This window comes from Oryzias latipes, chromosome 15, assembly GCF_053564925.1.
Source record: "Oryzias latipes strain Hd-rR chromosome 15, Olatipes_Hd-rR_3.1".
NCBI lineage: Eukaryota > Metazoa > Chordata > Actinopteri > Beloniformes > Adrianichthyidae > Oryzias > Oryzias latipes.
Window position 1 is genome coordinate 24867115 of NC_136251.1, and position 14677 is coordinate 24881791.

Consider the following 14677-nt stretch of genomic DNA (forward strand, 5'->3'; position numbering starts at 1 on the left):
AAACACATTCAATTAAAACGTGTTTTTTTATTCATTTATTCTCACAAAAGTAAGCTACTTCACGCCTCTCTCCCCTGATAGGCTAAAGATGTGTTGCACAACTGTGCCCCTTGGAGCTTTATGCAACTTTAGGGGGAACGTGTGTGTTTGAACGTAACCAACAGGAAGGACTTTGCGTCCAGAATAGTTTTAAACTACAAGTTCCAAGTGTCTTAAAGAAGCTCCCTATACCACAGGGTAGATATTTCCTTAGAGGGACGGCCACAAACCACCAGTTCTAAAATAGGCTTAGCTTTGCAGTAGTCATGGTAAATGTAACTGATGGGAATATATATTACCACCCCTGCTCGGGAGAATGTTACGTGTTGGTGTACAAAATCATTTCAAGAGAAATGGATGAAAGGAAATAAAGATGTTTTGGTCTTCCCAGCAGGTTCCTGACAGAACCTGGTTGTTTTTTTTAGATTTCTACCTAAATGTTGTTTATTTATTCTTTCAGCCATTTTGGGAAGACTTGGGACAAATTTATCTGCACGTGCATTCCTGACCTCAGGGTGTTGTGTATTTTTGTTTTCAAGTAAACTTTGGCGGGTACCTCGTTTTAAAAAGGTGCGTTCACAGACATGAATAATGACAAGCATGAAAAGCCAGATATAGGAGCCTAAAACGTTCACCACGACCATTAAAAACATTAAACCTATGTAGATTTCCATTCCAGGAAGCAATCGAATTATACATTACTAACTGCATGTCTGCATTCATGTGTCCTCATGTGTCTCCTTTGAAGCTGTAATAAAGATGTTGGTGCGACCCAGAGATGGTGTGACTGGGTGGTAAGGTGGTGGTCCCTCCCTAAGTGGTAAACCCGAACAGGAAGAGCAGAGCCCCTATTATCAGCTCCAAATCAGAGGGATCGCCAAGGCCGACAGAGAAAAGGAGAAGAAAGCAAGCTCACTTATATATTCCGATATGCAGATATTCCAAAAATAAATGTAATTTTTGCTCCTCTATGATGATTTAGTTTCTTAAATTGGGGCTAATTAAACTAAAATGTGAAATGGTCCTGATTGCGGTTCAGGGGGGGTCTGGGTGAGTGAAAGTGCGTCCCATTGAGCTCACATGGCCGTCTGAACCGAGCAGGTCTCTGCGGCGGAGTGCGTTCTCTCTCCACCTCTCTAATTACGCAGACCAAGCCGGCTCTGCCCTTACCCGCAATCTGTGAAGGCATGAAATAAATACATGCTCTCCAACAATAAACAAGTGCCTTTTCAAATGACAGCACCTCCTCCTGCATGCTCGCCCCACTGCCATCTCTCCAAGCTTTCAGACAACTCTTACTTTCAACGTCTATAGGAGCTCGTAAACTCTCATGGTGGGATTTAAGTCACAGAGACAAAAACGTAAGCCCCAATTGATTTTGAACCGCCTTGCCTTTGTAGATAATTTTGAAAAATGGAAAAGTCACGTGTGGCATGAATGGAATGTCTGTTTTCAGCAAATATTTTATTGGGTTAGACTTTCTAAAAATGACCCTTTTAAATTGAATTGTTTCTAATTTTATTCTTTGACAGTAATAAAGAGTCTATTTAAGACTCATTCATAGGTTTTTAGTTTGGTTTTGATGCAATTTCGCCACTTGATTAGGCGCACTTAATTCGTTTTTTAAGTTGACAGTTATGCTGACATTTTTATTATTAAAGCAACCTAAAAATGGAACAAAACAGAGCTCAATGAGGGCTGTGCACCAGATTAACAAACTAACAAGCACTATAAGTAAAGGTCAAACATTAAGAGGTACATGTGTCAAAGAAAGCATCCAATGAAAAAGGCATATTTAAGAAGTTGACCATGTTAGGTAGTAAGCTGGAGTGAAATATCTTTAAGAGCTTCTAGAAAAGAGGGACACTCCTGAAACTTTTCCTTTTTTTCAGTTTGAACAGTTCTTTTTTAACAAACCTGTATAGCTTACTTTGAATGTACAGAAACATAAGACATGAGACCTGAGACTGCTTTATTCAGTGTGCGGCCAGAAGTCCCCCCGCCCAGTTAAGTTTAGTTTTGCTTTTGTCTTTTTTTCTCCGGTTTACTTTTCTTATTCACTGAAAAGATATTCTCTGGTGTCTCCCATAGGTTTCTAGCGGTGAATGAGGTCTGAAGTGGGTTGAGTTTACTCCGCTCATCTCAACATTTTCAAAATGATGGGGTGCCAAATTAAAGTGAGTTTTGTCCACCCACCTGCTTATCATAAAACGCCTAAATCTGACTTCTAATAAAATCAAAACATCTGATTTTTTTTTTAAAATGATCAGGAAAAAAAGTGTTTAAAAATTGTTAAAACAACCAGAATGTACATCATTTTCATTTGGTGCAAAGTCAGGCTTTTCAACACGGGAGTCTTGGGGCCTTTTGAAACAAGTCTCCAGTGGTCATTTAGGGAACTGCAGCACTTCGTACTTCCATGTTTGCTTTAACTTTGGCAACTGAAGGTGGAGCCTGGTTCCGTGCCACCCCTTGCCAGTGTGCCGATTGCCTACAGAATTCCTCTCTGAGGGCGATTGTGAGTGACAGCTGGCAAAAGCCTTTCAAAAATAGTAGATAAGAAGGGGCCGCTTGAAGAGAATCTCCTCTAAAATAAATGATCTGCATAAACATGCCCCCCTTAAAGGACTTCAGTATCACAATTTGGTTGGTCACGCTAGATTTATTAATAAGGTTCTAAGTCATGCCTTATTCCAAATCCTCCGTTCAAAACCAAGCGGCCGCTATATAAGATTTATTTCTTGGATCTGTCATCCATTTATACACAGGTCTTCACTCCTCATGAAGAAATTTGAACGTTTTTCATTCTTCACATGCAGTAAGATGTTGGATCAAACTAAAAATACTTTAAACCTTTTTGAAAATAGAAGCAAAACGTTCAGATTATCCCTCCTCTTATCAGATTTGTCAGAACATATGTTTTGCCGTTCTCATTTTAGGGTGCAGGTGTAATGCAAGCCCTAACTGTTACCAATGGACTTGTTGGATTATCACTTTACCAAATTCATATATTGTGTCAAAACTTTTTTTTAAAGTTGGTGGCATTGCAAAAGTCTCGAGTCCACCCCGCCTTCATTTGGGGCTGGGTAGGTTCCAGCATCCCTGTGACCCTGAACAGGAAAAAGCAGATATAAAAAAAGGATTGATGGAAAGTTAAATACAATGCTGATAATTTATGTGAAAAATAAAGAGACTGAAAGGCTGTTTCTTTTAATAAAACTTAACTGGGTGCTCTTGTACTTCATTGTACTTTTAATCATTTTCAAAGTTGAAACATTCTGCTTTCCATTGGAAGAAAATAGCCTATCATTCATATTTCAATTTTGGTTTTGCAACTAAGAACTGATGTAACCTATTCTTGTAAAATGAGGCTGTGATTTTGACATTTAAATAAAATATGTGCAGTTTATATAAATGCAATTTGCAGTCTTAACAACTGCAGATCATGCAAATGCAAGAGGCATCGGGTCTCAGTTCCTGTATTTAAAATGTCATTTTCTGGCACATCGGTTGCTGTTCCCACAGTTTCAGATCTGCTGCCATCCTCCAGCGTGGTTACAGATCCCGTCGTGTTTCATGTTGGCCACATAAGTGTCTCTTACAAATGATGACTTTCCATACTCCTTCAGCAGCAGAGGCTGATTTTCTACACAGCAAGGATTTAAACATAAAACAAATACTATAAGTGCAAAGCATCTGGTGACGTTTGATTCTAAATCATCTTGGTTGAACTCTGCCACCTTGTGGTCATCAGGAAAACAGCATTTTCAACGTTTTAAGCATCAGCAACAAACTTTGTTTCAGATTTTAAAGCATTATGTGGACACTGACATACTGGTTGTTAAGATATATTTATTAAATATAAAACACCTTTATTTGCAGTGCACGAATAATTACAAAAATATTAAGGAGATTAAAGTGTACATACAAATTTGGATTACATTTTACTGAAGGAAATCGATTCAGGAGACAAACCGTTTCATATGAAAAGTCCAATTTGAAACATTCATACAAGAAAAAGTGAACTGCACGACAGTAACACAAGTTGTGGGTCTGCAAATTTGAATGTAATGTGGACCGCATTTAACAGAACCAAATAAACAAGAGGTGACCGAGTGCTCTAGAAAAACAAGTGAAGTCATGAAATGGGAATAAAAGCCGAAGCCTAACAAGTTTCGACCACAGACAGAAAATAAGAAGAAAAGCAGAAGTTTTAACATGTGATAATAGGCCTCTTTTAAAGTTTGTCTGGTAATACCAAAAGTGTGTAGGTTATAAGTTAAAAAAAAATCTACTTTTTACAGCAAAAAAATAACTAAAAACAGCTTAATTTGATTTGCAATGTGTTAAAAACAAACTTTTGAGGGAAAAAAAGCCTATATAAATAACATAAATACTCTCTGCATTTCATAGTGTACTAGAAACGTAGTGTGGCCTTCACTTGTAGTTGTTTTTTAGTGAATGGTGACAAAACACGTTAGGTGGCTGGTATTGTACTATCTAGTGTCAAAAATCCTTCCTTAAATCTCACCAAAATACTGAAATGAAGGCCTTAACAGTTTTAAAAAGGTACTGAGATGATGTTTTAGCAAAGGTTTAGTGAACGGGACAGCTGTGAGTATGACAGGCACATCACTTTTGCATAGACGTTTAGATTTTTGGGGTTTACGGAGCCAGTGTTTGAAGACAATAAACCCGCACCTATACTTTTGCGATGAGAGCGACTGACTGACTGAACGCTCCACAAACACATCTATCCTCCTACAGTGTGGGATGAAACACCTCAATTTCCCAAACATAAAACAAACAAACAGCAAATACTGTGCAGTAGTCTTAATAAAAGCAGTATTATCACGACTGCATTGCATAATGTTTTCAGGTGCCGTTTCTGCCATCACACTCTCCATCATTTTTCACAGCCTCTCCTTCAAAACACAGACAGTTGAATTCCATCTTTCAACACATGGGTTGACAGTACATTTAAAAAGTGACATATGCAGCTAATTCTGCATGTTTAAACTATCTTATGATTCTTTGGTAAATTACAAAAATATCCTCCCCTCTGATTAAACTCCATAAACCATCATTAAGGCACTTGTCTGGAGCCTGTGTAGCTGTAACTGCATAGAAGTGGCTCCTGAAATGTCAAAAACATCAGCAGGTCGTTTCCTGCTTCATCTTTTCAAGCCAGATATTTGACTATGATCCTTTGAAAATGGTGGCCCATTCTGTTACAAAAAAAGCACTTGCAGCCTGGAGATCCTGACCCAATAGGTACCACTTTGTTTGGCATGTTTCACTTCCCTGCGTGTCGTTCACACCGAGCTCACGGCTGCCACGGTTTCCTGTCCTTGCCTTTCTGATCGGGAATGTGTTTGTAGCGACATTTGTCTCCAAAATGACAACCAGTGGTTCTCCAGAAGTAACATTCATCTCCATTGACTGGACCGCGTCTCCGAGGACTGTAGAGAAAGAAATGGTTAAAAAACAACATCCATATATTTAAAATGTTTCCTGTGAGCATAAAAGAAATATTTGGCTTTTATGAATCATGATGAGAGTATATACACATATTGATATGTATTTTTAGTGTAATAAACTTTTAGTGTCTTTCAGCGCTTTGAACTCTAATAGTTTGCAAAACCAGCATTATTATTTCCCTTTTATTTATTTATTTTAAGTTTTTCTTTTCAGTTTTCTTTGAAAAGAAGCTCCAGTTTGTGCTCAGCTGCAGCTTTGCTAATCTTTACTCACATCTTAAAATAATCCAGAATGGTCGCTGGCATTGCGAGTGTTCAATCATCGAAGAGCAGTAGAAATAGCCGCGGACAAAATGTACTTGCTGCCTTTTATTAAGGTTGTATACCCCTTTGTTTTTTTTCTAGTGCATGTGCATTATGAATGGACAGACGTGGGCAGGATGGGGGGGGGGCACTATGAATCATCCAGACACGGTGTTGTCTTTGTTGTAGTAAAAGAGGCTTAAAGATAGATAACGCTGGGTAATGTAGTACCTACCCTTATGTACCTTTTATGTTCCTTATTTTCTTTTTCCAAGTGGAAATTTAATGCAAGTTTATAAACACAAATATTTCATCTTTGAATTTGGAAATATGACTCTACAGTGTTTTAATTTTTCACTTTGAAATGATGCATTTTAATTCATGACCAGAGTTTAACCTTTTACACTTTCAGCATATTTTTTTATTCAGGTTTCTGAACAGTGTAAAAAAATTGCAATAACTCTTGCAATACCTATTAACATTATGTTAAAGACTTTTAATTGATTGGCAGTTGTAGTAATTACGTGCTCAGTATTTGTGTTTCAATGGCGCCTCTCTTACCCCACAGCTGCCCCTGCTTGCTGTGACACAGGGACACTTTTAAGGGGTACGGGCAGGATCCTCTGCGCACGCCGGTCAGGATAGCGCACCACTAAGCGTGTGTTCTCAATGCAATGACCCTGGAAGCAGTAGCATATATATGAAGTGATATTTGGGCCGCCACATTGCAAACTAAAGTCACAGTTTTGAGATTAAAATTTCCTAAACTGTTAACAAGTTTTAAGAACAAAACTTGAATTTGCTAATGAAAAATGTAAATATTTGGTATGAAAAAAATTTTTTTTGCGTTTGCAACACAAATGTTTTCAGATTTGACGTCTCTCGTCTCGTTTTCTCCCCATCTTTGATTTTGCGTTCATAAGTTACGGTTTAGTGCGACATATGTGCCACCAAACAGCCAATCACAGACAAGAGGGTTCATGCTGATTGGTCTAGAGATTCTATCCAATAAAGTGTCTTAGCCTTGCATTGATGGTGCCTATATGAAACCAACCCAACAGAAGAGTTCACTACCAAAATGCAGGACTGCTCGTTGTTCCCAGAATTTCTAAAAGTACAGTTGGAGTTAGAGCCTTTAGCCCCCAAACCCCTGTCTTATGGAATAAGCTCCCAGCTCATGTAAGAGGAGCCGACACAGTTTCTACACTGACTTCTACAAACAGATCTTACAGAAAATTTAACTATTAACCAATATTTTTGCTCCGGAGGATTTATAGATCACACAGGCCTGTTCCGTGTAACGTCAGTAGATAAACTTTACTATTTATTTTACAGTTTCAGGAGATCTTCAGCCATAAATTCACAAATGTGAGTAAATAAAATGTAAATCAACGCTTAAAAAAAGTGTGAATTATTTTTAAAATGATTAAAAATGATTTTTTTCTTCAGCCAAGGAGGTTAAATCGAGGGTAAAAGAGCCTGTTAGGCGTTTGAGCCTCGTTATGACTGAAACCATGTTAGATAAATATGGTGATTTGATTGGATAGAATCTCAACCAATCAGGAGGCGGTTTGGTGGCACATATTACGCAAAACTGAAATTTAGGAAGGCAAAAATCACAGAGGGAGAAAACGAGATGAGAGACAATGCAACTGAAAATATTTGTGTTGCAAATGCAAAACAAAAATGTAATATTTTCATTTGCAAATCAGTAACTTCATTCAAGGTAAAACTTAACATTTTGTTTACAATTTTGACCACAAAACTGTGACTTTTGTTCGCAAAAATCACTTGATACATATATACCAAACTGAAAAAATAGAGCAAAAACACTTGAGAAGACTGGGAGAAACAAGCTCCTACATTTAGTTTTTCCATAGCGCGGGCCGCCATGTTTGCATTCCTGAAGTTGACAAAGGCACAGAACCTCTCATGCAGCACACGGATGCTCTCGATCTCACCGTATCTGCAAAGCAAAACACAGGACAGACAAAACAGAACTCAAATGTGTTCAAAGTACAGTTAATCTAGATGCATGAAGTGTTTGAATCCCTCCATACATTTTAAAGAGGTCCCAAAGGTGTTTCTCCGTTAGCTCCGTGGTCACATTTCCTACCCAGAGCGAAGGGCACGGGCTTCTAACAGAAAGATGAGATTGTGTGATTTAAAGGAAGAGGTTTTAAAAAAAGAAGCTCCAAAGCCAGCTTCGATTGAACAAACACTCACCCTGGTTGCACAACAGATGGGTCTTGACTCCCGGCTACAAAGCAACAATAGCAAACCAGCAATGTTTGAAAATGGATTAGAAATTAACGCCTCGCTCCCATAGTAGCACAGAAAACATGTTGGGTTGTTTCATGAAACATTTACAACGCCAGTCACCTTTCGCAGCATCAGAGCAAGATGCCAGAACAGCCTGCACCGTCGAGAAGCTTTCCAGCAGTCGAATACTTTGTGTCTCCTCAAAACCAAGTTCCTTATGGAAAAATCAAACATCGATGTGAGCAGCTGACAGATTAAATGTATCAGAAAATGTTCTTTCTCCAACGATTTGTTGAAAAGTGCATTATAACTTTATCTTGGTTTACCATAAGCTGCTGAACTTTGCAGTAGAAAAGGTCATTTTCGGCTTCCTCACAGTCTTCATCCAGTTTCAGGACCTGCTCCATGGCCTTCTCTGCTTCACTGTAGCGCTGTGACGCACAGGCTACAGTTTAACGAGGTACTCGACATGTTTTCTTGCGACACCATGACTACTGTGCCCCGCACCCACCTTCAAACCCATAAGAGCATTGCCTTTGCGGAAATAACCTTTGGGCCAGCCTGGATCCAGCTGAATGGATCGTTCGGCGTCTGCCAGAGCCTGAGAGTAAAGCTCCAAGCAGCAATAACAATAAGAACGGTTCCCAAAGAACCTGCAGGAAACACGCACAAAAAGTACAAAAATGTGTAAAAGAATGAATGCGTTTCAATAATAATTTGATGGCTTTTCTGAAAACGTGCCTGTAATCTTTTGGGTCACACTTGATGGCCTCTGTAAACATACTGGCTGCTTGTGCGTACTCCCCCTGCTGCACCAGTTTGATCCCTTTCTCTGCAGAACACAAAGCACACCTGGATTTCTTTCGCTATTTTCTATGACTGTGCTACATTTTTTTATGCAGGAACGTAGCATCAATGATCTGCTTGAAGCTCTTATTTCCTTATAAGTGAAAGAATAAGATTGTTGACTGAACACGCTCTGCAAAAACCATTTCTTACCCGTCAGCGAGGCGCTTTTCTTGGTCATACTGTCAGTCCCATTTGTCTGCAAGTACAATATTTGTTTCATCACTTTGTTTTTATTCATAAAAGCAGCAAAAATGGCCATCGTGGATCAGAGTCCAGTTGTCAGACTTTGATCATGGCGGCGAACACGCTGCTGCTGTGAGTCCAAAAAATAATAATGCTTTTAACTGACAACTCTGATCTGACAGTATCAGCATTCATTCACCTCTCTTTTGGCTTCATTCTCTTTGTTTTCTTTGGATTTGCGACTCGCTCCTTTGGGTTTGATATGGCTCACAGCATGAGCAAAGAAGGCACTGCTGACATCCCATTCTGGCTCCTTCAAAAAAAGCCAAACCCAATTGTGAAATCATGAGCTATTCTGGCCTTCAGATTAACGAGATTTAAGAGTTTGATGACAGAATTGTAGAAAACAGTCTAACTTTGAGCACAGGAGAACGCTTTATGTCATCACAGATCAGTACCTCTTCCGAGGACTTGGTTTTTGTTTTCTGCTGTCCTTTGTTTTCTGCAGGTGATATTACTGTGGTCGGTACTGCTGTTGGTTTGATCTCTTTTTTCCCCTCTTTGTGCGCCGCTTGTTTCTCATCTTCAGGAACAACGTCTGCTTCGGATTCGCTGTCATCTAGTTCCGATTCGGCGGCGCAGTCCTCTTCATCGTCCTTAGAACCATGTAAGTAATTAGTTTCTCATTATAGCGGCAGTAAAAAGGGCCTTTAAAAATGTGTGTCATTACCTGTTCAGCACTGTCCGTTTTCTTGATTTGTTCCTGCTTTTTTTTTTTTCGACGGCGCTGAAACAGTTAAAAAAAAAACGTTTTATTCATCGAGGGAAACAAAAGGACTTAGATTAAAAGAAGAAACATCTGATGAGGAATTTATCCAGCTTCTCACCTTTCTCTTGGCTTTTCGTCGCTCCACTTTCCTTCTGAGTTTCTCCTCCTCGCTTACGTCCTCTTCTCCATTTAATGCATCCTTGACATACAATAAATGAATAAATGGCGATCTTAATGTCACCCATACACTTATGGTACTGGCCGGTCAGAATGACATTATCTGTTTACCTGTGTCAAAGTGGCATCGTGACCGGGGTCAAGGGTCGCTGCACTGCAGTCCATCTGCTCCCCCGGCGGCTGCATAGCAGAGCCTACGGAGATCATACAAACAAATCTTTTATTTTACAAAATGTCATTTCTTCCTGAAAAGGCCCAGTATTGCCAATGAAGAATACTAATTGCTCACTTTCATTTTTACAATTACTATACTTCGTCCACAGAAAGAAAAAACTCTCCAAATGTATGAAAGTGAAGCGTTTTAAATAAAGGCAGCATACAAGAGCAACGTTTACAAAACAAAGACAGCTGGGAACATCAGGCAACAGGAAGTTTGTTCCATCGGCGAGCAGATAACAAAGTTTCAACATGTCTGGTTCCGACTTTAGGATCGACCAGCTGATTGTTTCCTGCTGGGTATGTGAACCACAAATAGATCTGAAGTATTTGGGCCCCCAGCATTAAGTAACCCAAATTAGCAGCGGTGTTTTTAAATCATTTTTTTTTTTTTTTTATTTGAACTCCTTTTGATTATTGGAAAAAGGTGCAGCAAAAAAAATAATACATTTAACCACAACTTTGAATCAAACTTACAGAAACAAAGATAATAGCAGTTTTACGTTTAAATACAGAGAATTGTTTAAATTTAAAATAAGGAACTGAGGAATCACATACCGGTAATAAGGAATATACATGTAATCCATTTGATTCCAAATTTGATCAATATTCAATATCCCTCTGCATTCTAAGACAATCATTTTTTCCATTTATAACATTTTAATAGTTTTATATTCTTCTAAAGATGGTTGGGTTTTGTTATTCATTTCCTACTGGCTGCTAAAAATGCTAGCAACAATTTTCTAGTTGTGGAATTATGACTTGACCCAAATATAGACAGTCAGAAAATATATATGTACCTTTAAGACTGACTTCATCGTTATCTGGATGCCACTCCAGTATCGGTAGAACTTGGGACAATCCCAAAAAATCATGAAAAGGATTTGCTTCCACTGAGCTACATTGTCTCCAACATTAGCATTCCTACGTTTGCTCTGGTGAGGAGTTTTCAAGAATGTCCAAACATTTTTCTAGCAGTGTTTTTTCTAGCAGAGAACCGTCCTTCCAGTCTCCTTCATCTATATTTGTTTCCCTTTCCCACCCTTTGCATAAAGTGTGTTTGTCTTGTTTAGCATGGAGTGGAGCATCATAAAGCCTTGAGAATATTTGGTAAACTGTTGAGCTTTCGACAATTTCATATGTGATTCATTTGACAATAAATGCATTGATTAAACTAAATATTTCAGCATTTAAAGGAATTTGGGGAAAATAATCTTTTTGTTTTGTTGGAAACACGATCTTTGCAATGTGTCTGTGTGTAAAGGAAAAATAATGCTGCAAGTTCTTCCCTCATGCAAGATTTTAAAAAAATTATATCATTTCTGTTTGGATTAAAGTCGGTGATTTTTGGCGCCCTTCAAGAAGATTTTCAAATCACTTCTATACTGAAATGAGAGCCAGAGTGGGGAAAACAGGTGTGATGTGGTCAGGTCTCCTGATTCTGCTCCAAATTGTCAAGAGGGTTTTGAAAGAGCTGCAGATTTCTAAAAGTTTTCTTTTTTCTTGGAAACACATTGTAGATCCTCGGGTTAAACCCTCCCATGAGATTGTTCCGGCAGTCTAGCCGGGAAGAGATAACGGCCCGAATCTACTTCATTAAATCTCAGCGACCTCATTGTCTCATTATTTAATGAACAGAGAGGCCCTCATCCTCAACAGTAATGTTAGAAACACCTTCTTTGGTCAAAACCAATCGGTCTGGATGTGTGGGTTTTAGCATACGCAACACAACACATCTAGCCGATCCAGCTTTCATTACATTCGAAGAATAAACAGGAAATATTTATTTTCAAGCGTGACATTTACTGAGTCGTAAAAGCACGTCTCTTGTGAAAGTCTCATATTCTTCTGGTTTGACCACTTTCACCATGAGGAGCAAGTAAAACTTTGTAAACTAAACAGTTTTTTTCTTCCTTTCCAATTCACTGGAAGCATCAGAAATTGCCACACGTGGAACAAACCTTGGCACCGAGACACAGAAGGCCGCTCAGTCAGACTGATTCAATGAGCTTCTTTTTGGTGTTAAACACAGAAACGTTTGCCGTCTCAGGCACTACTGTGTAAAAAAAAAACAAATCCTTCCCCCCCCCCACCAAAAACAGGGCTAAATATGACACAGAAAACAAACACGTCTCTGAAAGAGCGCTAGATGCATGCGTGTGAACGGGAATCACAATAAACCGACCAGCTGCTGTAAATTTAGCCTTAGAGGAAGGAACACCTCATAATGAAAACATATATATGCCATCAGGTTTCCATTTACTCTGCACAGATTTCCAGGGAATGTCAAATCCATACTTGGGTCTGTGACTCGTGTTGTGGCTTGTGGGCTGGTGACGCATCGATGGACGAGGTAAGTGATGATTGGCTTTTCCAAACGCAAACTGTGTGCACTGCAAACTGACACAGAAGAGGAAAAAAAAAAACACCATCGTAGGCCTGCACTTCCTCATATCTATATGCATATATGGTTTGGGTTTCAAGAGCTCAAATCATGTTATAAAAAAAGTAACGCATACAAAATAGCTTGCAACTAAGCTTAAAAAAATGTATACACGTGTTATGCGAGTATGGTTTGTTCTCCACTACAAAGTGTGAGGTAATGTCTGCTGTTCAGGCCTATTTATTTCCTCAAATATCAAGAAAAAACAAAAGGCTCATCTCATTCTGGTTTTTCTATAGAATACACTGTTGCTGCAAAACAAAAAACAAAAAACCTTTTGAGCAAAAACTGAACTTATCTTCAGAGGAAGCAAAAGGATGCAACTTTTGCTTGAACAAGAATAGATCTAAATGACGGCACTTTTTCAGCGGGGGAGCTATAATTAAATTAACCTGCATTCCTCTTCCATTAAGCCACAACGCTCATCTGTTTTTGGATGTCTAGAACATTGTAGAAGCTCACATGACATGAGAAAACTAAAGAAACGGCTGTGGACTTTATTACACCCCAACTTGGCCTTCACACGCTGGCTTCCTGTGTATTTTAGAGTTCATTTAAGGATTACTTTTGTTTGTTTTTAGACCTTTAAATGATTTTGTCCCTGCAGCCCAGAGGCACAAATCAGCTGATTAGCTTCTGTAGGTACCAAGGCCTTGAGGTTTATACATTGAACAATTTTACAGCCGAGAATTTAGAATGATTTTATTGCCTTAACGCTGTGGCTTTTAGCCATTTTGCTCAGTTTTTGTACAAGATTTTGTTTCAGTTCCAGTTTTAACCCATTGAAACCTAAGTGTATTTCCAACTATTTAAAAACAAAATTCCCTGATGTTTTTGGTTTCAAGTAGATGCTAAATCAAGGTCATTTTTGAGCCGAATTGGTTTGATGCACATTTGCATCTATATATGTGTCAAGGGAATAAGGTAAATAAAGTCTGAGTTTATCTGAGACCTATTGCCATAACCAAAGTCCAAAGATCCTCTTTACTGTGAAATAACCTGTATGGAAACATCTAAAAAAAATAAAATAAAGAACTGATTTTAAACGGTAAACGTCTTACAATTCTTGGGAGTGTTAAATGAGGCCTTTCAGCATGTTCAGCTGTCTCTGATGCCACTTTATCAGCAAGCCCATAAACTAACATGCTGCTGCCTGTAGCAGCAGGAAATTTACCACAGAGTGAAAACAAAGAGGAACAAACTTTGGCTTGTGACATTTAAAGACACACAACTTGTTGCCTATTTCTCTTGTCAAACTTCTAATCATTCCCAAACTCTATAGTGACACAAACAAGCAAAAAGAGTTGGTGTTCACTTTGTGTTATAACACACGCGGTAGGCAAAATAGAATTAAGTTGCTATAATCATGGTTTGTTTTAGTAGAAATGTGTCTTCGGTGGAACTTCACCTTCTTGTTGTTGAAACCTTTTGGGCAAACCTAAAAGAAGTGCGAGATGGGGGGGGGACTAGCTAGTTAAAACTTTTGTGTTAGACTGCACTCGCTTAGCTTCAAGACAAACACACAATTAAAAATATAACAATAACTTTACGAACACGCCCGAAAACAGTTCACGTGTTAGCTACGTACGTCACCGTCCCCACGTTTAATTGTTGTTAGTTCGTAAAGTTGTGAAAAAGAACAACGGTTTCTTACCGCTCCCCAGTCCCAAAAGTCTGCAGATATCTCTTGTGAATTTCATGAGCGCAACCATTCAGCATTATTGTCCCATATATACTTTGAACAATTGTTAAACTGAATTTTTTTGACTGTGCGAAAAACTACAGTAACGTTGGGACGACGAGGATGAAATCTGCGGTAATCTTTGGTGGTTTAATCCACTTCCTGGGCGTCAAAAAAACGACGCACGGTCCACCCCGAGGAACGTCTTAAAGGCACAGTACACCCAAAAAAATGCCTGCAGGAATGCAAAACTACTGATTAAACTTATACACATA

The 14677-nt window shown here is 38.8% G+C and overlaps 1 protein-coding gene across 4 annotated transcripts; it reads right to left on the bottom strand.

The window, feature by feature from the left end:
• Positions 1 to 3871: 3871 nt before the first annotated feature.
• On the bottom strand, positions 3872 to 14584 carry zgc:123010 (uncharacterized). Of its 4 annotated transcripts, none has more exons than XM_020709593.3 (17): positions 14376 to 14568; positions 12577 to 12678; positions 10174 to 10256; positions 10004 to 10084; positions 9847 to 9903; positions 9575 to 9772; positions 9316 to 9429; positions 9084 to 9129; positions 8826 to 8916; positions 8596 to 8737; positions 8411 to 8515; positions 8205 to 8298; positions 8049 to 8082; positions 7883 to 7957; positions 7686 to 7788; positions 6384 to 6502; positions 3872 to 5501 (listed from the first exon to the last, which is right to left on the bottom strand). In XM_020709593.3, the coding sequence occupies exons 1-17, from the start codon at positions 14431 to 14433 to the stop codon at positions 5366 to 5368; spliced, it is 1638 nt and encodes a 545-aa protein (XP_020565252.1). In that variant the 5' UTR covers positions 14434 to 14568; the 3' UTR covers positions 3872 to 5365. The 4 variants fall into 4 exon arrangements, with proteins under 4 accessions (XP_020565252.1, XP_020565251.1, XP_078788325.1 ...); XM_020709592.3 differs by having other exon boundaries at positions 7883 to 7960; XM_078932199.1 differs by lacking the exon at positions 12577 to 12678 and having other exon boundaries at positions 14376 to 14584.
• Positions 14585 to 14677: the final 93 nt, after the last annotated feature.

Coding starts and splice junctions, on each gene's coding strand:
- zgc:123010 (XM_020709592.3), bottom strand. CDS start 14,433: ATGGTTGCGCTCATGAAATTCACAAGAGATATCTGCAGACTTTTGGGA. Junction 9,430..9,574: donor AAACCAAGTCCTCGGAAGAG/GTACTGATCTGT, acceptor CTTTTTTTGAAG/GAGCCAGAATGGGATGTCAG. Junction 8,516..8,595: donor ATGCTCTTATGGGTTTGAAG/GTGGGTGCGGGG, acceptor TGTGCGTCACAG/CGCTACAGTGAAGCAGAGAA.